This window comes from Schistocerca piceifrons, chromosome X, assembly GCF_021461385.2.
Source record: "Schistocerca piceifrons isolate TAMUIC-IGC-003096 chromosome X, iqSchPice1.1, whole genome shotgun sequence".
In the NCBI taxonomy this organism is placed as follows: Eukaryota; Metazoa; Arthropoda; class Insecta; order Orthoptera; family Acrididae; genus Schistocerca; species Schistocerca piceifrons.
This window is the reverse complement of record NC_060149.1, coordinates 915,273,673-915,296,091: the sequence shown is the minus strand read 5'-3', so window position 1 is coordinate 915,296,091 and position 22,419 is coordinate 915,273,673. Positions and strand designations below refer to the sequence as shown.

The following is a 22,419-nucleotide window of genomic DNA, read 5'->3' as shown; positions in this document are numbered from 1 at the left end:
CATTCTATTTATCTCCCTTTGAACGGATTGTTTTAAACGCCAAGGGATCGGATAGCGTGTGTAACAGTAAGATTGATGTGGCTTCACTTGTAGGTGACAAATATACCCTTTAATAATTCCTGGTTTCTCATCAAAAATCTCTTCATATGCCTCTAACAAATAACGAAGCTGCTGCCTTTGTTCTCCGGTAAGATGATTTGATTCACTAGCTTTTATCATTGTTGTTTGGTTAAAGTCCTCCTGTTGTATCAAATCCTTTGAAAGCTCCTTCCAACGACCGTTTGTAGTGTCAATTAATTGAATTATGGCACCGTGACAATATTTCTCATGCACCGTTTCCTTTCTATTTAAATCCAGTGCTATCTCTTCTCCATTTAATCTAAATTTAACTATTCCTTCCAAAAAATCAATCTGACAATCGTACTCCTGCATACTCCCAATACCAAGAATACAGTCCACTAATAACTTCTCCACTACAAGGAACGTGCATTTTATTGCTACATTTTCCATTTTCATCTCTAATTGTGTTTGTATTTTGACATTAGGAGAGCGTGCTCCAACAGCTCCGATGATTTTGCAGTTCTGTACTGGCAAAATTGGTACCTTCTTCCTCCTAATAATTCTCCGAAAAAGAGCGCCTGAGATGACATTGGCGGAAGCGGCGGTGTCTAATATCACATTCGTTGGAACTTTCTCTATTTCAACAAATACTTCTGATACCGGAACACTCGATCTGTCATTATGACACGTTATTAAATCCTTTGTCAACTCTTCAGTCAACAGCTCACCATCATTCTATCTTAACAATTGTAATTTTACTGTTTCGCCCCTAACAGATCCCCTGACCGCTCCTCCGGAGCACGATGCGGTCATGTTTAGTTTGACTGATTGTTGGTCCGATTGGTATTTGTCTCTTCAGCTACTTCAGTGATTATCGGTTGTTGTGGTGAATTCTGTCTATGTTGTCTTGCTTGATTCGTGTAATTATTGTTGTTGTTCTGCTGGTGTTGGTAGAACTGTCCTGTGTTGCCATACATTGGATTATATCGATTAAAATTCCTACTGTTCCTAAAATAGCCCCTCGCTGCACCATTACTCAAGTTTCCATTATGGTAATAATTATTGTTTGCATTTTGTCCATTGCTAAGTCTCCTCGGAGAGTGTGGTTGGTTATGATTATTGTTACTGCTACCATTACTGCCATTCCCACTCGAGTTGCAGCTCGGATTCGCTTCTATTGCTCTTCTTTGATATGACATTTCTCTTGCCCTTTTATTGTCCTCCTCAGTTATATCAATACGATCGAGCGTAGTCATAAATGAGTCTATATCCTTATCATTTATATATAACAGCTGATTCCTTATACTGGTGGGTAGTCTGGACTTGAGTATTCTAAGTATATCCGACAAAGGAATCGGTACAGCCCAATACAAAGATTTATTAATGTATTTCTCAAAATATCTCTTTAGAGATCCTCTAGAAAATGAGAAAGGCTCAGGATATAATACTTCCTGCCTAAGTCTTTCTTGTATTCCAGCAGACCACTATTTTGCTAGAAAAGCCTGCTCTGTGTAACATTTACAAGAAGATGTTTGTTCGGATGCCCACAATGCTCCTGTTCCTTGTATATATCCAGATGCAAAACTAATCTTTTGCCATTCTGTCCAAGATCGTGGAAATAGACCTCTGAAACTTCGAATAAAGACTACAGGATGAACATTCTTTTTGTCAGGGTTAAAGATTTGAAATTGTCTCTGCTTAATCATCTTTTCCTCAACGGTACTACGATTCCAAAAATCATCCTGTTCGTACTTTTCCCTGTGGCTATCCGTTATATCGAATCTAACTTGTGACGTTCCAGTTCTGTCTACATCGGATCTTGACGTGGACGGAATTTCACGCGCAGATTGAGAATGTTGTTTCCTACTTCTCGCAGTTTCTAAATCCTCCTGCGAGAGATTTAGTGATGTTTCGATATTTTCTTTCCAACGCGAGAATTCTTCGCCAAGTTGTTCTCGAACTTCCTTTAACCCTTTGTTGAAAAAATTCTCCTCGGAACTCTCTGAAATTGACTGTAAAGCTACTTTCACAGTTTCTTCTATGGTTTCCGAAGGAAAATTTTGCCACTGTAATGTCATTTCTGAAAACTTTCCCGCACGTACATTCGTTCTATGTTCCAATGTCTCCTGTTTTTCCTTCACTTCGTCAAATTGCTTCTTTAGATTATCTTGGGATTCTATAATTTCTGGTATCATAGCTACGGAACACTGTGTGTCCTCTTGAGCTTGTATTACTTGAGGAAACAGTTCTACTTGTTTTTGCATCGTGTCAATTTTGACGGATATGTATTCGGTTAGTTCCGCTTTTAATTTACTATTGTTTTCTTGGCATTGTTGGCGGACCTGCTCAATTTGAGCGATAAAATTCTGTTCGGTCCTTTCTGCCTGTTCTTTTATTTCCTGTGTGTGGGTATTTAATCTCTGATCTAATTCGGTAAAGGTTGCTCTTAACCGATTTTGTAATTCTGTTTGATTTTCGGCTAATTTATTTTGTAGTTCATTTTGTATAACGGATAAGTCTCGTTTTACCTCCGCTTGGCCTTCAGCTAATAGAGACAACTGTTGCATAATAAAAACTAATGCGTCAACAACAGTCTGATCAGCTGTTGTATGAATGTTTTCTGAACCAGCGGGATTATTTATATTGCTACCGCTAGCCACAACAGTCTCAGAATTGCTATCCGTGGCCTCTGTTCCTGCGCAAACAGCTGAAGGCTGTTGCACTTCTCATTGCTGATTCAATGACATTTTAAATGCCGCTCTAGTCAATACCATTAAATAACTGTCAATATCAGGTTCTAATCACTAAATACAGTTTCAAATTTACTGTCGTAGACACACTTAACTTTCAAATTACTTCACAGATGGTATAAAGTTCAATGTCCAGATACGAAAATCACACAATATACAGTTCTACAATCTAACTACTATCTGGAAAAAAGTGCTTTCTAAATTGATTTCAAACTATTTTAACTACAGGATTAAAAAATTAGATTTCTCTGGCCTTGTCCTGTAGTCTCCGTGTTGTCCAATAGTTGAAATCGCTTCTTGGTATCAGCAATCTTTTACTATGGGCACCGAATCCCTCTTCAGATTAGTTACCTCTCGTTCTCGTTGGTTTTCATGAAACAAAAAATACGTATATTATATAACAATCCAAGAGAGTCCTGTCATACTGGTGCCACTGTAATTTTTTCCTTCTTTTCTACGTGATTATGTAGTTCTCAATTCGTTCGAGCAATCAATCATTCATGATAGGAAACACAGTCATAGCTCAGTCACTCAAAATGATTCTGAAATTTTACTTGTTAGAATGAAATCAGGCGATGATTTTCCTTCTCTGGAGGCTTGTGCTTTACGGCAGTCTGCTAATCTGTACAAATAAAATACCTCGTAATTTTTGGGAACGTTGTATAATCAGTCGGGGCACTGCATATCAAGCGGATATTTGGCTTTGATGAAGTTTAACCTTGCGAGGAAGTAATGGAGCTCTTGGATTATTAAATGCAGGTTCGTATCCAGTCTTTCGGAAGTTCCCTTCTGATTAACAACTACGCAATATATCGATAAATATCATTAATTCTCAAATGTCAAATACACACCTTTTATTTGAAGGAGCAATCTATACATATTTTCTTTTTAATTGTACAGTTCGTATCAGTTATCTTCTGTGATAAATCTCAATAATCAGATTACAGTTCTTCCAAACCAAGCTCAGGCTAATTGGCCCAAAGACAATCTTGGAATCCCCCTTTCTTTTTTTCTAACAACCACCAGAGAGAGTACTACAAAGAGTACTTATGCGTTCATGGCATAGCTATTGTATGAATTACTTTTTGCATGGATTCTGCGAGTATGGAGATAGAAAATTAGTAAACGTCATTCAAGGGTAGAATAATTCATCGAATATAAAGAGATATTAAAAGGGTATGTAGTTGATAAAACATTTCGAAATAGATTACAAACTATAGATTTTGAAAACAGTGTGGACTCACTTGAACCTGATCATATCTTGTCTGCAGTGAAGACGAAATTCTGATAACTGTGAAAGACAACCTGAGAGTACACTTCCCTTGTTGAGAGCCCTTCCTGGCACAAAGTAACAACGTGGATGTTATAGGATCGCGGTATTGACTGTCTAGGTAAGGTATGATTGAACTGCAGGCAACACGAGCTGTGTATCTCCTTCCTGGTGGAATTAATAACTGGAACTGGTCGGCTGTCGGTCCTCCTCCGTCTAACAGACGCTGCTTATGCATGGTTGTTTACATCTTTGGGCGGGTTTATTGACATCTCTGAATAGTCCAAGGGACTGTGTTTGTGATACAACATCCTCAGTCAATGCCTATCGTCAGGAGTTCTGGGAACCGGAGTGGTGCAAAAATTTCTTTTGGTGTGTGTATTATGTTTTCATCATTTCCCTGGGTGTAATCGCATTCACATTCATACCCTGGGTGTAATCAGATTCACCTTCATACGAACAACTAAATTCGGCATATCTCACCCACTCATCAGGGTGTACAAATTAGGTCCAATTATATGACACACGTACTGTCACTAATGCTGTGTATGACACACCAGACGTGTTTTCCGGTGGACGATTCGGTTGGTTTGTCACCTTCTCATCAAACGTTAGCGGTTCCCACTCGAAAACTACTTCCTTTCAGCTGCTAATAGAGTAGTTGTGCAGAATCAACTTTCATTATAGGTCCCTTCCTTTCACCTCGCTGTTGCAAACAGTCGTTACACCACAACACAGACACTAATTTCAATACAGCGAATAGTGAAAAAAATAACAATAATAATAAAAAGTATACGCCAGCGTAGTATTCCAACACTGTAACCACTTAACCACGACACCACCGTTTCGCTCTCATGATCAATGTTGCACTTCTTCAAATTGGTCCGCTCACTTTCTATTTTGCTTTTTTTTTTCACAGTTCAGTACACCTTCTTCCTGTTTTCATGCTTGAGCTGTGTTCAGTTGCTGACGGGCTGTCCACTGGGCCTTCTTACCACAAAATCTGAGAGGCTTGCGATGGGAAGTTTCCCTTGTCAGGAACCAAGTTGCCTGTAGCATAGGTTACAGAAACTACTGCCAACTCTCCTCATACAACCACCTTACGCTGTGTATGTGTTCCAAGTTACATTGACATCCCACCACGTATTCTGGGTGCCTTACCTTTTCTGCTAGGAGGTATATATGTTGCAAAGTTTTATCCGAAAATGTCGCAGTAATATCCTGTTAGATCCTTTACAAAATACTGCCCTGTTGTAACTACTGGCAACATGCTTTTAATATACAGGAATGTGAAATTGTGTATTTCAACGAAACATAAAAATGCAGTAATCTTTCACTTTGCAAGTAGCAGGTCAACGGTACACTCAGATGTTCAATAGACCTGCATATTTGGCAGTAACAATGTGTAGAAATATGAAGTGTGATGATCAAATAAGCTCGAATATGTAGGTAAGGCAAATTTCAGATTTCAATTTGTTGGTGCAAAACGTGGACTCTTCCATTAATTTACGAGAGAGAACGCTTACAAAGCTCTTGTTTGATCAAAACGGGAATTCTGTTCAAAGTGATGGACCTATATTAGGTTGTGAGAACATAGAAGTCAGATTGTGCAGTAAGGAAGGTGTCGTGGAAGGTAACATGCTGGCTTAGTTGGTGATAGCGAGTAAAGGAAATTCTGAAAATGACTTACCTATCAAAGACTTGAGGAAATATGCTGAAAAATAACTTCAAGAATCCGAGAGATGGCTTACAAAGTGCAAACTAAGAACATTCTTCCATCTGTTGATACCTTGAAGGTAAATCGGCTCCCACAGAGGCAGGCAAGCACTTTATTTCCTACCCTTAATGCGGCAAGAACGCTAAGAAATCCCAACGTTCTATAAAATGCATAGTGATTCCTAGAGTATAGGTTCCAACCAGATGCACGTGTAGGCGAGGTGAGGTTACTGTCCAGTTCCTCTGACTGCATAAGATCAAACAATGATCACCACCAATTGTTACAGCTATGGTTACAAATTTTTGTCAATGTCTGTGGGCCACAAAATGACGGATCACGTGCCCACCTCTGAGTACAGCCTGTGTGTATTTCGAATCATGTGCCATTACAGTTACTTCTCCTTGTTGCGTTCTCGGACAGGGATATTTCCAGTGAATTATTGAGTCCTTTGCTCAAAGATGACCCACTGATATGTCAAACTTTCTTTCGGACAATGTGTATCTCTTACTTTGTTCATAAAAAAAAGAAAGAAAACCTGAACAACTTACAAACTGACTAGATTAAATACATCGCCAAAACAACGAATAAGCAGTTAGTTTACTCCAATAGGTAAAATTATTTTCGTGTGTCAAACTATTTCGCACTGAATGCGAAATCAACATATTATGAATGACAATATGTTGCACTAAGCCCATAATGCTGTTTACATATACAGTTAAATGAATAAAGGGTACTGTACTATTGGAATTTTTCCACTTGTAGGAAAGCTTGAAAACTACAGTAGTATGACGACATAAAATACTGACCACTTTTCTGTTATCGTTATTTTGTCGATTATTTAAAGGAAAACGTGGCGTTTAATGAAAAACAAAAATAAAGTTTCTGAGAAAGTAGGCAAACAACATTTATTACACATATGATATGGCAACATAATTCCCTATATACGGGAGACACATTGTGTTAGAAACTCACAATTTCAATGACACAAAATAATTTTTTAAAAACATTCATGTAAATGAAAAACAATGAAATCTGATATAAATGTTGTTTAGGCTCCAATGCTTTCAAATTTCATGACACGATACAATAATTTATACATTCACACAGATACAATTTAAATAAACATTAAACCTGAACAGCACACAGCAGCGAGGGCCCATTGTCACTTCAAAGAAAAGTAGAGTACGATTACAAGTACAATACTAATACAAATCGTCCCTCACAAAAAAGAGGAGCACTCCATGAAACTGTCACCATCTTGGTAGTTTCCACTTACATACAATCTCATTACATTCAGTGTTATTGGAAAACAAATGATGGATTCAATGAGCTCTCATCTGCTACTGTGCTTGTAGGTCATAAGCAAGTCCAAAACTCAGCATAGTAATCATTTAAGAGTTCCTAGGAGGCAAATACTGTCTGTCTGGGTAGGCTGGTTGTGTTCCAGTATCAGCCAGTCCCGGTCTGCCTGTACCTGGCCTTGGGTAGCCGCCTGTTGGTCGACCAATTTGCCCTACTCCACCAGTACCACCAGGTAGGCCTGTGCTGGGACCTGAGGGGCGTGTTGGTCCTATCTGACTACCAGGAAATCCTGACGGTGGTACTCCACCAGAAGAAGGTCCAGTTATTCCATCACCAAGAATGCCACCAACTCCACCTGGCCCACCAGGACGTGGATATCCAGCGACAGGACCACCACTTCCACCAGTCACTCCAGGGGTTACAGATGGAAATGTTCCACCAGGCTTTACTATTCCAGTTCCTATACTACCAGGTGTTCCAGGACGAAAGGGCCCAGTGGGTCCAGCTGGACGAGTTACACCACTGCCGGGACTAAATGGACGGCCTTGAGTAGCTCCAGTACCTGTTCCACCTGGGAATCCTCCAGGACCAGAAGGTTTGAGTAGTTCTGCACCAGGGCTTCCAAATATTGTATAGTCATAAATAAATTCATTCAGATTATACAACCCTGGAGCTCTGCTACAGTCAAACTGATTCCACCAAACACAAACGAAATATTCCTGATGGAACACTGTACCATTAGGGCACAGAAAATCGTATGTGCGATTGTTAGCACAAATATGGAATGCCTGACACTGTGTCTCCACATCAGCATAGTATCCAGGGAATTTCTGCTGACTGCAACTAAATGAAGTAGCAGGTACTTCAGAATATATGGGATAATCTACTCCTGGTTCTCCAGGAATAGCAGAATAATCTCCTTCATCATATGGCCCAGGACCAGGGGAACCTGTTGGGAAAGGACCATCAGGACCAGGTGATCCTTCTGGATATGGACCATTGGGGCCAGCAGGCCCATTAGGATATGGTCCACTCGGCCCTGGAGGTCCAGTTGGGCCAGTTCCACCGATTCCACCAACACCACCAACACCACCAGTTGGTCCTCCAGGACCTGTAGGCCCAGTAGGACCAGTAGGTCCAGTAGGACCAGTAGGTCCAGTAGGGCCAGTAGGACCAAAAGGACCACCAGGACCAACTCCACCCGGCCTGCCTCCAATGCCACCAGAAGGATAGCCTGTGGGACCAGAAGGACCACCTGGCCCTCCAGGACCAGTAGCATCACCTAACACACCACCAGGACGGCCAGGTCGACCAACACCACCTGAAGTACTTCCAGGATAACCAGGGCCATATGGACCACTTGGCTTAAATCCACCACCTGGTTGTCCAGGTACACCAGGGCCCCCTTGTCCTCCAGGTCTACCAGCACCAGGACCAAATGGGCCACTGGGACCAGAAGGTCCTCCTGGACCACTTGGTCCCCCAGGTCCACCTGGAGAACCTGGAGCCCCTGGACCACCAGGCCGACTTGGGCCTCCTGGCCGACCAGCACCAGGGCCAAATGGACCACTAGGACCAAATCCTCCAGGTGCACCTGAAGGGTACCCTGTTCCTGGCCTACCTGGGCCTCCAGGGCCTCCTGGACCCCCTGGTCCACCAGGACGACCAGGCTGACCAGCACCTGGACCAAAAGGGCCACTTGGCCCAAATCCTCCAGGCCCACCTGATGGATATCCAGGACCACCAGGCCTTCCAGGAGCTCCAGGACCACCTGGACCTCCAGGACCACCTGGTGTACCAGGACGGCCAGGTCTACCTGGTATACTGGGACCTCCTGGGCCAAATGGGCCAGTAGGGCCAAATCCACCAGGACCTCCAGATGGATATCCAGGACCAAATGGCCCTCCAGGACCACCAGGACCTCCTGGGCCTCCTGGACCTCCTGGACCACCTGGAGTACCAGGAGCACTTGGCCTTACTGGGGTTCCTGGACGACCTGGAGTACCTGGGCGTCCACCACCAGGTCCAAATGGACCACTAGGACCAAATCCTCCAGGTCCACCTGTTGGGTATCCAGGACTGGTTGGACCTCCTGGACCACCAGGGCCTCCAGGTCCTCCTGGACCACCTGATGCACCAGATGTACCTGGCCTGCCTGGGAATCCTGGCTGACCAGGTGTTCCTGGCCGACCAGCAGAAGGTCCAAATGGACCACTGGGACCAAACCCTCCTGGCCCACCTGATGGGTATCCTGGGCCACCTGGCCCTCCTGGACCACCAGGTCTTCCCAAACCACCTGGTCTTCCAGCACCAGGACCAAAAGGTCCACTAGGACCAAATCCTCCAGGTCCACCTGAAGGATATCCAGGACCAGTTGGTCCACCTAGACCACCAGGACCTCCAGGTCCTCCTGGACCACCTGGTGCCCCAGGTGTACCTGGCCTGCCTGGGGTTCCTGGTTGACCTGGTGTACCTGGCCGACCACCACCAGGTCCAAATGGACCACTAGGACCAAATCCACCAGGTCCTCCTGATGGATAACCTGGCCCTCCAGGACCTCCTGGACCTCCTGGCCCTCCTGGAGCCCCTGGCCTACCGGGGCTGAAGGGGCCACTAGGACCAAATCCTGGAGGTCCACCTGAAGGATATCCAGGACCAGTTGGTCCTCCTAGACCACCAGGACCTCCAGGTCCTCCTGGAAAACCTGGTGCCCCAGGTGTACCTGGCCTGCCTGGGATTCCTGGCTGACCAGGTGTTCCTGGCCGACCAGCAGAAGGTCCAAATGGACCACTGGGACCAAACCCTCCTGGCCCACCTGATGGGTATCCTGGGCCACCTGGCCCTCCTGGACCACCAGGTCTTCCCAAACCACCTGGTCTTCCAGTACCAGGACCAAAAGGTCCACTAGGACCAAATCCTCCAGGTCCACCTGAAGGATATCCAGGACCAGTTGGTCCACCTAGACCACCAGGACCTCCAGGTCCTCCTGGACCACCTGGTGCCCCAGGTGTTCCTGGCCTGCCTGGGATTCCTGGCTGACCTTGTGTTCCTGGCCGACCACCACCAGGTCCAAATGGACCACTAGGACCATATCCACCAGGTCCTCCTGATGGATAACCTGGCCCTCCTGGACCTCCTGGCCCTCCTGGAGCCCCTGGCTTACCAGGACCAAAGGGACCACTAGGACCAAATCCTCCAGGACCACCTGATGGGTATCCACCTGCCCCTCCTGGACCACCTTGACCTCCTGGTCTGCCAGCACCAGGACCAAGTTGGCCACTAGGACCAAATCCTCCAGGACCACCTGATGGGTATCCGGGACCAGCTGGTCCCCCTGCACCACCTGGACCTCCTGGACCACCAGGACCACCTGGTGTACCTGGAGTGCCTGGTCTTCCTGCTATTCCTGGTCTACCAGGGCCTCCTGGGCGACCAGCACCTGGTCCAAATGGACCACTAGGACCAAACCCACCAGGTCCTCCTGATGGATAACCTTGCCCTCCCGGACCTCCTACAGCCCCTGGCCTACCAGGACCAAGTGTACCACTAGGGCCAAATCCCCCAGGCCCACCAGATGGATATCCAGGACCAACAGCTCCTCCTGGACGTCCAGGTCCTCCTGGCCGACCTGCACCAGGTCCTAATGGACCACTAGGGCTAAATCCTCCAGGCCCACCAGAGGGATATCCAGGACCAGCAGGTCCTCCTGGACCTCCAGGCCCTCCAGGACCACCAGGACCACCAGGTGTTCCTGGAGCACCTGGTCTTCCTGTTATTCCAGCTCCACCTTGACCTATTGGACGACCAGCACTGGGCCCAAATGGACCACTAGGACCAAAGCCTCCAGGCCCACCTGATGGATACCCAGGACCAGCAGGTCCCCCTGGGCCTCCAACTCCTCCTGGCCTACCAGCACCAGGTCCAAAAGGACCACTAGGACCAAATCCTCCAGGTCCTCCTGATGGATACCCTTGGCCAGCAGGGGCTCCAGGAACCCCAGGTCCTCCTGGACCACCAGGACCACCTGGAGTGCCTGGAGCACCTGGCCTTCCTGTTATTCCAGTGCCACCTAGCTGTCCTAGACCTCCAGTACCTCCAGGCCTTCCACCAGCACCAGGACTAAAGGGACCACCAGGCCCAAATCCTCCAGGACCTCCAGAAGGATATCCTGCAGCACCTGGTCCTCCTGGTCTTCCTGAAACTCCAGGTCTTCCAATGCCTGTACCAAATGAATCACTAGGACGGAATACTCCAGGCCCACCTGTAGGATAACCTCCACCTCCTATTGTACCTGGACCACCTGGTCTTCCTGTACCAGGTCTTCCAGAAGGGTAACCAACACTGCCTTGAGCTCCAGGAGTGCCTGGACCATTAGGCTGCCCCAATATTCCAGGTCGTCCAGCACCAGGTCCAAATGGACCACTTGGTCCGAAACTGCCAGGCCCTCCTGATGGATATCCAGTGCCTCCAACATCTCCTTGAATAATTGGACGACCTGGTCCTCCTGTTGTCCCAGGTCTTCCAGGAAGTGTGCCACCTGGTCTGCCGGCACTTGGTCCCCCAGATGGATATCCAGATGGTCCGCCTGCTCCAGGTCTTCCTGGTTGACTGCCAGATGGAAATCCTGCAGGTGTTCCTCCAGGACCACTAGAAGGGTAGCCACTGGGTCCAGTGGCAACAGGTCCTGTTCCTCCAGGAAAACCGGGTTTTGCAGCTGGCCCAGCTCCCACTCCAGGTGCAAATCCTCCTGGGCCTGCTGTTCCTGGTCTTAGACCTGGTGTTCCAGTGATGAAAGGCTTCGTTGGTTTTTCATACTTGTAGCCTTCCTCAGCCTGTAATCACCAAAGCATAAAATAAATAATTTTGCTCTGTTCTTCATCAGTTAATTCAGTTACATCTAAATTGACCAAAGGATTGTGACACATACCTGAGTGATTTCACATATGCTGAAGAGGACTGAAATAGAGGAGAAGGAATATTGTTAAAAGTATAGACAAACATTAACACCATTGTTAAATAATAAAACAGTTACATAATAGTTAAAATTCTAGGATCTACTAAAACATTAAAAAAACTTAATAATATGAAAAGAAAGATCCCTAATGATTGGGAAGTTGAAACAATAAGAAATCAGTTCTTGGATGACTAGGGTCTGAAATATTGCATTCCTTTCTTTTGGGAAACCTGTAGTTTGAGATTATTACTACTTTCACTATGTTATAATGTGTTGTGAATATTGAACTACCTGTCCATCGTTAGCAATATGTATTGGATGCAGCTGACATTACTAGATACTTTCCATGGTAAACTACTAAGGTGATAATATCCTAATTATCACCCTAACTAATTCCTCTTCAGATCCCTATGAGTGTGGAATTCTATAGTAAATCTAAGTACTTGTAAACATAACAGCAATGCTACATTTCGTTCAACTGTATTTGGTATTGGACTGAAAAGCAGGAATAGAGTATCACACAGGTAGTGGAATAAGGGACAATTCCTTTTAATCTTCCAATACAGACTTCATTTTCAAATGAATTTCATTGTCTATGACGCTAAAGATTCTTGAAGAGTCTCAGCTGCCTTACCGCGAAAGATCGTTTAAATGGAAAACAATATTTAAAAACAAAAATAATTAAATCTGGCTAATATACACTCCTGGAAATGGAAAAAAGAACACATTGACACCGGTGTGTCAGACCCACCATACTTGCTCCGGACACTGCGAGAGGGCTGTACAAGCAATGATCACACGCACGGCACAGCGGACACACCAGGAACCGCGGTGTTGGCCGTCGAATGGCGCTAGCTGCGCAGCATTTGTGCACCGCCGCCGTCAGTGTCAGCCAGTTTGCCGTGGCATACGGAGCTCCATCGCAGTATTTAACACTGGTAGCATGCCGCGACAGCGTGGACGTGAACCGTATGTGCAGTTGACGGACTTTGAGCGAGGGCGTATAGTGGGCATGCGGGAGGCCGGGTGGACGTACCGCCGAATTGCTCAACACGTGGGGCGTGAGGTCTCCACAGTACATCGATGTTGTCGCCAGTGGTCGGCGGAAGGTGCACGTGCCCGTCGACCTGGGACCGGACCGCAGCGACGCACGGATGCACGCCAAGACCGTAGGATCCTACGCAGTGCCGTAGGGGACCGCACCGCCGCTTCCCAGCAAATTAGGGACACTGTTGCTCCTGGGGTATCGGCGAGGACCATTCGCAACCGTCTCCATGAAGCTGGGCTACGGTCCCGCACACCGTTAGGCCGTCTTCCGCTCACGCCCCAACATCGTGCAGCCCGCCTCCAGTGGTGTCGCGACAGGCGTGAATGGAGGGACGAATGGAGACGTGTCGTCTTCAGCGATGAGAGTCGCTTCTGCCTTGGTGCCAATGATGGTCGTATGCGTGTTTGGCGCCGTGCAGGTGAGCGCCACAATCAGGACTGCATACGACCGAGGCACACAGGGCCAACACCCGGCATCATGGTGTGGGGAGCGATCTCCTACACCGGCCGTACACCACTGGTGATCGTCGAGGGGACACTGAATAGTGCACGGTACATCCAAACCGTCATCGAACCCATCGTTCTACCATTCCTAGACCGGCAAGGGAACTTGCAGTTCCAACAGGACAATGCACGTCCGCATGTATCCCGTGCCACCCAACGTGCTCTAGAAGGTGTAAGTCAACTACCCTGGCCAGCAAGATCTCCGGATCTGTCCCCCATTGAGCATGTTTGGGACTGGATGAAGCGTCGTCTCACGCGGTCTGCACGTCCAGCACGAACGCTGGTCCAACTGAGGCTCCAGGTGCAAATGGCATGGCAAGCCGTTCCACAGGACTACATCCAGCATCTCTACGATCGTCTCCATGGGAGAATAGCAGCCTGCATTGCTGCGAAAGGTGGATATACACTGTACTAGTGCCGACATTGTGCATGCTCTGTTGCCTGTGTCTATGTGCCTGTGGTTCTGTCAGTGTGATCATGTGATGTATCTGACCCCAGGAATGTGTCAATAAAGTTTCCCCTTCCTGGGACAATGAATTCACGGTGTTCTTATTTCAATTTCCAGGAGTGTAGATTTTAAGTTAGTAAGTTAGTTATGAATTGAAAGCTCCATTCTTCTAGTCGACAGACGGCAATTATTACAATCATCGTGGGTACATCACGTTTTGTGGAACATAATGTCATACTATGCGCATTTCATACTGATCATGGTATGTCGCTATATCTTTTTAGAAGAATAACAATGATGAGACACCTATTGCTTATAAGCAAAAACACCCTCGGAGAACAATTTTATGTTTTACGAATGGTGTTAGAAAAATGACGCAAGAAGGACAAAGATAACTATTACAGGTAGTATCTTGCCACGGGATTCGAGTGGGAAAATGAAAAATTAGTAAACTTTGTATTTTTTCAAGCCAACGAAGAATGGAGGTGACAGCATTGCAATCTGGTGTTCGCCGTGACGAATTACAATATACAACATTTGCTTGAATAATGGAATCAGTAACAAAAATTTTACTAAGTGCATATGTTAGCGAGTCTTACGTATGTCACTTAAAAGTAGCAATAACGAAGAGTAAAGAACGGTTATGCTGAACAGATGTCGTGATGAAGTATACTCCACATAGCATTACAGTGACTCGAGTTACGGTATTTGCAAGATATAACGTACAATATAACTCTTGAGTCACTACATATTCAATCAAGCTATAACATTTGCAGGTATCTTTCTAAACGATTATACACGAAGAAGGGAAAAGGAGAAGGTGACGCCCTCTTTGAGACACTCGATTGTGTATGAAATGAATGCGGTTCAAATCCGTATTCGGTAGTCGTGGCTTAGGGTGTCCGCGCTGTTTTCAGAATGAATTTTCACTCTGCAGCGGAGCATGCCCAGATACGTTGCTTCCTAGCAACTTAAAAGTGTATGCCCGACTGTGAGTCGAATCTGGGACCTTTGTCTTTCTCGGGCAAGTGCCCTACTGACTGTGCAACTCGAGTACGACACACGACCCGTCCTGACAGCTCTATTTCTACCAGTACCTCATCTCCTATCTTCCAAACTTCACAGATGTACTCCCGCTAATCTTGCGCGACTAGGGCTCCTAGGAGAAAGGAAGCCCACAGTTTTAATTTGATAAGAAGTTTCATGTCTACACTGTGTCTAAATAATTAATAATTGGCCTACGACCAATTTCTTTTCTTGTCCCATTTAATAGAGCTAGTACTCTGTCCTTAATGACCTTGCTGTCAATGAGGAATTCCTTATAAAGCAGTTTTTTGATAGCTTCACAGCCTTTGTAAAAACCGAATTAGTGGCTGGTTTCTAACCGCTTCGCCGTCGCCGAAAGTCCCTTGTATGTTATACATTGCGCGATCTAAACTTAATACTTCCATTTCTGTTTGTTCAGCGTAACAAGAAATTATATTTTGGAATGTTCCTGTGCTCAGAAATTTCTGTAAGCAATCCTTTATACTTTCTGAAAATCCGTCTAAACTGGTAAGTCGTGAAGACTGTTCCATCGATACCACAACTTTCATTATACAAGGCGTGATTGGAAAGTTTTAAGCATGGATACGCTACCGCTCACTGGTTTGCCAAGCAGGTACACGGAGGGTGGGGAGTGAGTCATTTCCTTGTCCTTGAACTTCCTATTACAGGAAGCTGCGTTTCCTTTATTCAGTTCGTTATGGCAGCTGGTTGAGTGCGGGTCTATTAGGGCTTGTTGGCGGATTCTGTCTGCGTGAAAATGGACGTAAAAACGGAGCAACGAGCTTGTGTGAAATTTCGTTTTAAAACCGGAAAATCAGCTTCTGAGACTTACGAACTTTTAAAAACAGCTTTTGGAGATAATTGTGTGAGCCAGTCAAGTGTTTTTGTCTGGTTCCACAGATTTAAAAATGACCGTGAATCATTTGAAGATGAACCACGGTCCGTGACTTAGTGCGCTCTGATCATAGACTTACAATTAGGGAGATGGCTGATGAATTAATTTAAGTTTCTATGCAGTTCAGTCAATTTCAACTGAAGATCTGAGCATGCGTCGAGTGTCCGCTAAATTCATTCCAGAAGTGTTGTCAAGTGACCAGAGACAATACCGAGTTGAAGAGTGCCAAGAACTGATTAATCGGACTAAAAATGACTCAGATTTGTTAAATACGGTAATTATAGGTGACGAATCGTGAGAATATGGATATGATCCTGAAACCAAAGTGCAGTCTTCCCAGTGGAAGACTCCAGGTTCAACATGACCGAAAAAAGCAAGGCAAGTCGGTCGAAGGGGAAGACAATGTTGGTGATTTTTTTCGTATCCACCGGTATTGTGCATCATGAATTTACCCCAGTATGAGAGACAATAACGTAGGAATACTACAAATGTGTCCTTGAGCGTTTGCGCAAAAAGGTGCAGAAGACAGGAGTTGGGTGCTACACCACGACAATGCTCCGTCTCATCGTGCCTTCTCCATCGCTGAATTTTTGACCAAATTCAAAATTCCTGTGCTTCCACAGCCGCCATATTCCCCTGATTTTGCCCCTTCGGACTTCTACCTGTTTCCCAAACTGAAATGTTCATTGAAAGGGAAGCGATTTTACTCGATTGAAGACATCCGGGCAAATACAGGGAGCGTCCTTAACACCCTTCAGGAAAAAAATTTCCAGGAATTTTTCCAAAAGTGGAAACACCGTTGCAGTCAGTGTGTTCAGTCAGAAGGGGACTATTTTGAAGGAGATGCATCAGAGTAGCATGTAGGTACCACCATTGTACAATTACGAGCCCATTCTTAAAACTTTCCAATCAGTCCTCGAATGTTTCAGTAGTGTTCAGCCTCTCTGTGACAATGGTATATTTACAACCAGGTGCAACACTTCACTGAAAGTCTTTATATTTTCATACATTCCAATTTCCAAAGTTATCGCCTATCTTTCGCAGAATACAGTACTATCTCGGAAATGGCAAGAAATTCTATAAAACATTACGAGCTTCGTTTAACACAGGATCGAATCCTAGGTCCATCTTTGCTCGCAACTACTTCGCTTTTGCTTACGTCTACGAGGCACTCAACAGGATTATCTGCTTGAGAAATCAATCCAGAGATGGCATCGCCTGTAATTTGTGAATCTGTGCTAGATTTTGCCCTCAGATTAATGAAGTGAACCAGGTGAGTAGAAAGGAAAATGAAAAAAAAAAAAGGTTTGATAGGTCAGATACCGAATGCAGGTCCTCCAGAATATCCCTTCCTGCATGTGAACTCGTTCGACACTGATAAAATACGCATCTGAATGAAATCTGCCTGAGCGCAGATGATTATAAGAAATCTTTGATATTTCACCTTCCTTGTGGCAGTTGTTAGAGCAACGCTGTCCACAGAATATCTAACCTACATAATCACTTGTAAGGCCGCTTGTCTGGCGTGAAATTACGTCATCGTTAGCACCCAGCGATACAGCTGGGAGCGAGACGCTGAGGTGCTAGCAGAAGGCGATTTGAAACACGCGTTTTCGAAACCTCAAGCGCCTAGTTTCCGCGTCTTTCGTCGCGCTTCACACGCTCTGAGAGCAACAAGCCTATCGCGATTTGCATGCGCTTCCCTTACCCTCACCTTTCTCAGCAGGTCTCTTCGCCTCGAGATGCTGTCCCTATTACGCACCGCTGCAAACACCTGATTAGCGTGGGAATTGGCAGGCGCTGTAGCTTGTAATTCGCCCCTCTGATGGAGCTAACACAACGACCCTCCTGATTACGCTTAGTCTTTGGTAGACAGATTCACTGATACAGGCACCGCAAAATGAAAGTGGTATCCTGTTAGCTGGTACGAATTATCATGATATTTTCCCAACAACAACATTTGAAATGACACGATGGGACGTCCTATCTCCAAGATATGCTGCACGTTTCGCCGGAGTCGCTCTGTTCTCTTCCGGTGTGAGTGGTTCTAGCTGCTGCTTGTCTTTCATAGATCATGCTAAGTTTATCGATCAAGACAGACAACGATTCTCAAAAAGTTTCTGCCATTTTATCTCTGACTTTCAGTGTTTACTCATAGACTACGAATAGCTGTTTATCTTTTATTTTCTTTGTGTATCTCAAACTTTTGTCGTGAGATTTACGCTGATGACCGGCAAATTAACGCTGTTGACCTCCACCGCCACCTGTGTGCCTCGTAATTACGTCTCATGTGATGCAACTACCAAGGCACTCACGCACGACCTTCACAGAAAGGTGCGTGTTCACCTCAAACAAACCTGCAATCTGCTGTTTTGGGACGATTATACCGTCCGTCAATTGCGGAAGAGAATGTATGTGCAAATTTTACTCCTCTTCTAACATTTAGCCCCGGTAACTTTAATATGTGTTATGTTGTCCATGTTTACCTGAATAATGAGATTATTAGAGCTAGTGTTTCCGCAAAGTTTGGTGAGAGAGTCGGGTACTAGTGCAGAATCGTCGTGAGAAAGTAAAGCAATGAGAGTGCGACAAGGAATTAAAGCAGGGCCCTTCTTTCCGGCATCTTGGAGTTGCGCCATCCCTTGAGAGAAGATCTTGTCTAGGCAGCTAAAGGCGCTGCCGACGTTTCTCGCAATAAATCCAAGAGAGAACAGTTACTTAGTAAGCAAACGGGCACTAACAGAGCGCGGTATGTAATGATTTATGGCGTATCTGCTCTCCAGGTAATCGCTTGCTTTTCTGGAGTGCACAGTTAACTGATTTCTAGTGAAACCTAAAATCTTCGTGATTCCTGAATAAATGTAACGACTTTCCCTCTTTCGTAAGTTTCATTTTTACTTTTCCAGCCATGTTGGAAAGAGTCTTACATTTGTGATACATGTACTAGGACTTCTCGGAAGTTGCTCAAAAATCACCGTACTATTACATGAAAATTGTAGGTTTATTAAGGGAAGGGATGACTTACACAAAACTATCGAAATACTGTCGGCTTCTAAAGGGGAAGGAAGGCTTACATCTAAAATAAATTGCTCGACTTCTAACTGTTATACCCACTCGTAAAACTTAAGTCGTTAACAGCTGCAGTTTAATGAACATTCAGATGCTCTGCATTTCCATAGCAATATTTACTTGTGGTACTACTACTACTATTACTATTCTACTCTATGACGTATTGCTTGCCGGCTGAAGTGGCCGTGCGGTTAAAGGCGCTGCAGTCTGGAACCGCAAGACCGCTACGGTCGCAGGTTCGAATCCTTCCTCGGGCATGGATGTTTGTGATGTCCTTAGGTTAGTTAGGTTTAACTAGTTCTAAGTTCTATGGGACTAATGACCTCAGCAGTTGAGTCCCACAGTGCTCAGAGCCATTTGAACCATTTTTTGAACATATTGCTTATGTATAGGTATTTATCTATTATGGGATCTGTACTCATTGGTATGTGAATTACATGCTCCTCATCCAGCTGAAATCAAACTTAATTTTTTTTAAAGAGCGTCTAATGCACAGTTTGACAAAGCTGCCAGGAATTAAAAATAGCATAAATGTACTCAAAGAGAATACATTAGAGGAGTACTTGTATCATCTCGTTGACATATAAATGGAGCGTCAGTAGCTACGGTTGATTTCTAAAAATGGGCTGATTTTGACGCGCTTACCTAGAAAAAGCACCAACCGCATCATGGCGCTGGCGCGTCTTGTCCAGTGGATCAACACCTGCGAAATAAAAAAACCACATATATGGGACGTGTTTACGTAAGTAAGTTGTACAGAGCGAGACAGGCAGTTTCGTTAGAGACGTAATTTTTAAAATACATCACACTGTTCATTCAGCTCTGGAACAAACTGTAGCACGTGCACATGACACTGTGGACCAGGTCAGTCCATTTCAGTATTATGTGCTTCAGTAAGAGTGTATGGGACAGTCTTGAGCAGCAGTCGTGTAAAAAAAATAAAAATAAAAAATAAAATAAAGGGAGAGAGAGAGAGAGAAAGATCAAGCAGTAAAGTACCGTACTGCACAGTGCTAGATGCTAACTCCCATAACTTCCATTTTCCAAAACTGGCTCTAACTCTAAAGCACCTGGACTCTGGACTCCATAGAATACGTGACTGTTAATTATCTCAACAGCCATCTATACGCGAATAGACGCGTGTGAGTGAGATGAAATATCGGAGAGCTAACGACTGCCACGACCACGGCTGTAACAGGCAAACTGACATTGGATGAAGTTTAGATAACTCTCGCTTTGCTGTTCCCATCATTTTGGAAACTAGTACTATTATCGTAAATTTTATTGATTTGGGAAGAGAATGAAAATTTCGGAGCAAGAGATATAGGGACTAAACTAACCAGATATTTCTGTCCAATGGCTATTCTATGTACCATTTGATTCATAGTTAAAAAAACTTCAAACTTTTTGTATGCGTCTGCATTGTGTTTTCAACGTTATTCTCTAACGCCAGCAATAGACGACATCTTTATAGAACGCACTGCACGTGGAATAGACGGTAGGTTGCTAGAGTTCGTGGCGTGTAAAGTGGTCAGTAAGCACACCGTCTAAGAAGTCTCAGCGTGCCTACTGGCCTTTTTTGTACGGCAGGTAAACTAGCAAGTTCCCACCTAGTCTACCATTAACGTACTCACGCTACAGCTGACACTGCGTAGGTCAGTATTACACGAAGAATGAACAGTTGATCGAACGAAATAAACCGTACCAATCTCCAAAGCATAGGCACGCGTACAAACCAGAGCTGTGAGGTCTACTCGGTGGTTCGTCACACGTTAGAATTTAAGTCACGTCCGTAAGGTAGGGCTGAAGTCCTGCTGCGTTTTGTGAAAGTGATATTAGCTTTGGATAATAGTTAACCGTTTCACTCAAAACATGGAATTCACCCTGCCCAAGAAGAAAAACAATGTCATTGGGAGATATTCCTCTATAAACACAAGTTTAAAATTCAGTTAGGCTTAATGCTTGATGGTGGTCTTGAAGGAGAAAAAAATCTTTAGAGAAATCAAAGTTAAAGAGCATGTTTCTTGCATAACATAAATGAAGGGTGCTCAGTTTAACAGTTTCTTAGTCACTGTCAAGACCTGACAAAATTTAGCGTTGTAACCATTTAACTAGTAATATTGTGTAGTTTAACTAATTATTGTGCTTGACATTGCCCACTGTGAAAATTGGAATTTTAAAGTTAATAAAAAGTGGATTGTATCTTTGATTATAACGTTCGGTTACCTAAGAACTAGTGTCCCTTTCAGATGCTAGTCAGTCGTTTTCTGAAGATGGCTCAATAAGCCGAAAACTAGTTTGAAATAAAAATCAGTAGAAGAAAAACATTGTACCTGGTGTTCCATCTTAAATGTGGAATTATCTACCAATAAGTAACGGAAGGATCCATAAATGAGAAATCAAATTGTTTTTGAAATAGAAAAGTAAAAATAAATGTCGACTTCGGGTGTAATCTAATGCGAAAAAGTTCCCTACACTGCAAAATTAAGAACGACAAAATTTCTTTTACGAAGAAATCGACTCCGAGTGGACTATATTCCCTAAGAGATATTTTTAAAATGTACGTTTTGAGTTGTTTCACACTTTTTTTGGGCCGATAAACACTCGGTTTTTGAAACTGTAGTGTAAACAATTGCGAGCACCGAAGCCCGAGCAGGTATAGCACGGCTGACTTACCTGCCGATTGTGTTTGTTGTTACTTGTGTGGGAGCCGACACTAGACTGACGCCTTCCACCTCCGGCGCGAGTATTTATAGCGGGGGCACCGCCGCATCCCTTCCTACGGCGACGCGGCGGGTGCATCTTCAAGGATGGCGCGCCGAGGATACGGTGAAAGGAGAGGAGCATCCCGACGTGCAATATGACGGTCGCCACGATCGCGTATCTATCATCGCCGGCCGGTAGGCCAACAATACCCGGCAACGATCCGAGATGCAAGGTCCGTTCCAATTGGTCCGTTTCGACACAAACACAGCGACGCGCCCGAGGAGGGGGAAGAGGCGGCAGAGCCGCGCGCCGCCGGCAGCGGCTGGCGCAGTCCAAGCCCACCTCCGGCGCAGACCGCGTGTGCTCCACCAGTGCTCGCGTTGCTCAGATACCGGCACGACTTCGGAAGCTGCAAAATAGTATTTGTTGCGAAACGGAAAGGCCGTCGAATGCTAGAGTCCGCCAGAATTTATTCGAGTCTTGTAGCGCACGGGATTTTGTGGCGGTTAGTGATCGTACACAACAAACAGTGTGAGTCGTCTAAGCTACAAACTTCAAATATTTCTGGAAGCGTCGAAGATATGACAGGAAAGTTTTCTACAAGTGACAGTGCACTAAGAGGAGAGCGTGGCACTCTATAGCCAGTGCTA

At 44.9% G+C, this 22,419-nt stretch overlaps 1 protein-coding gene across 1 annotated transcript; it reads right to left on the bottom strand.

The window, feature by feature from the left end:
• Positions 1-6,676: 6,676 nt before the first annotated feature.
• LOC124722771 (collagen alpha-1(I) chain-like) lies at positions 6,677-21,865 on the bottom strand. The gene is made up of 4 exons (XM_047247907.1): positions 21,740-21,865; positions 19,709-19,766; positions 12,027-12,055; positions 6,677-11,931 (listed from the first exon to the last, which is right to left on the bottom strand). The coding sequence occupies exons 1-4, from the start codon at positions 21,863-21,865 to the stop codon at positions 7,189-7,191; spliced, it is 4,956 nt and encodes a 1,651-aa protein (XP_047103863.1). The 3' UTR covers positions 6,677-7,188.
• Positions 21,866-22,419: the final 554 nt, after the last annotated feature.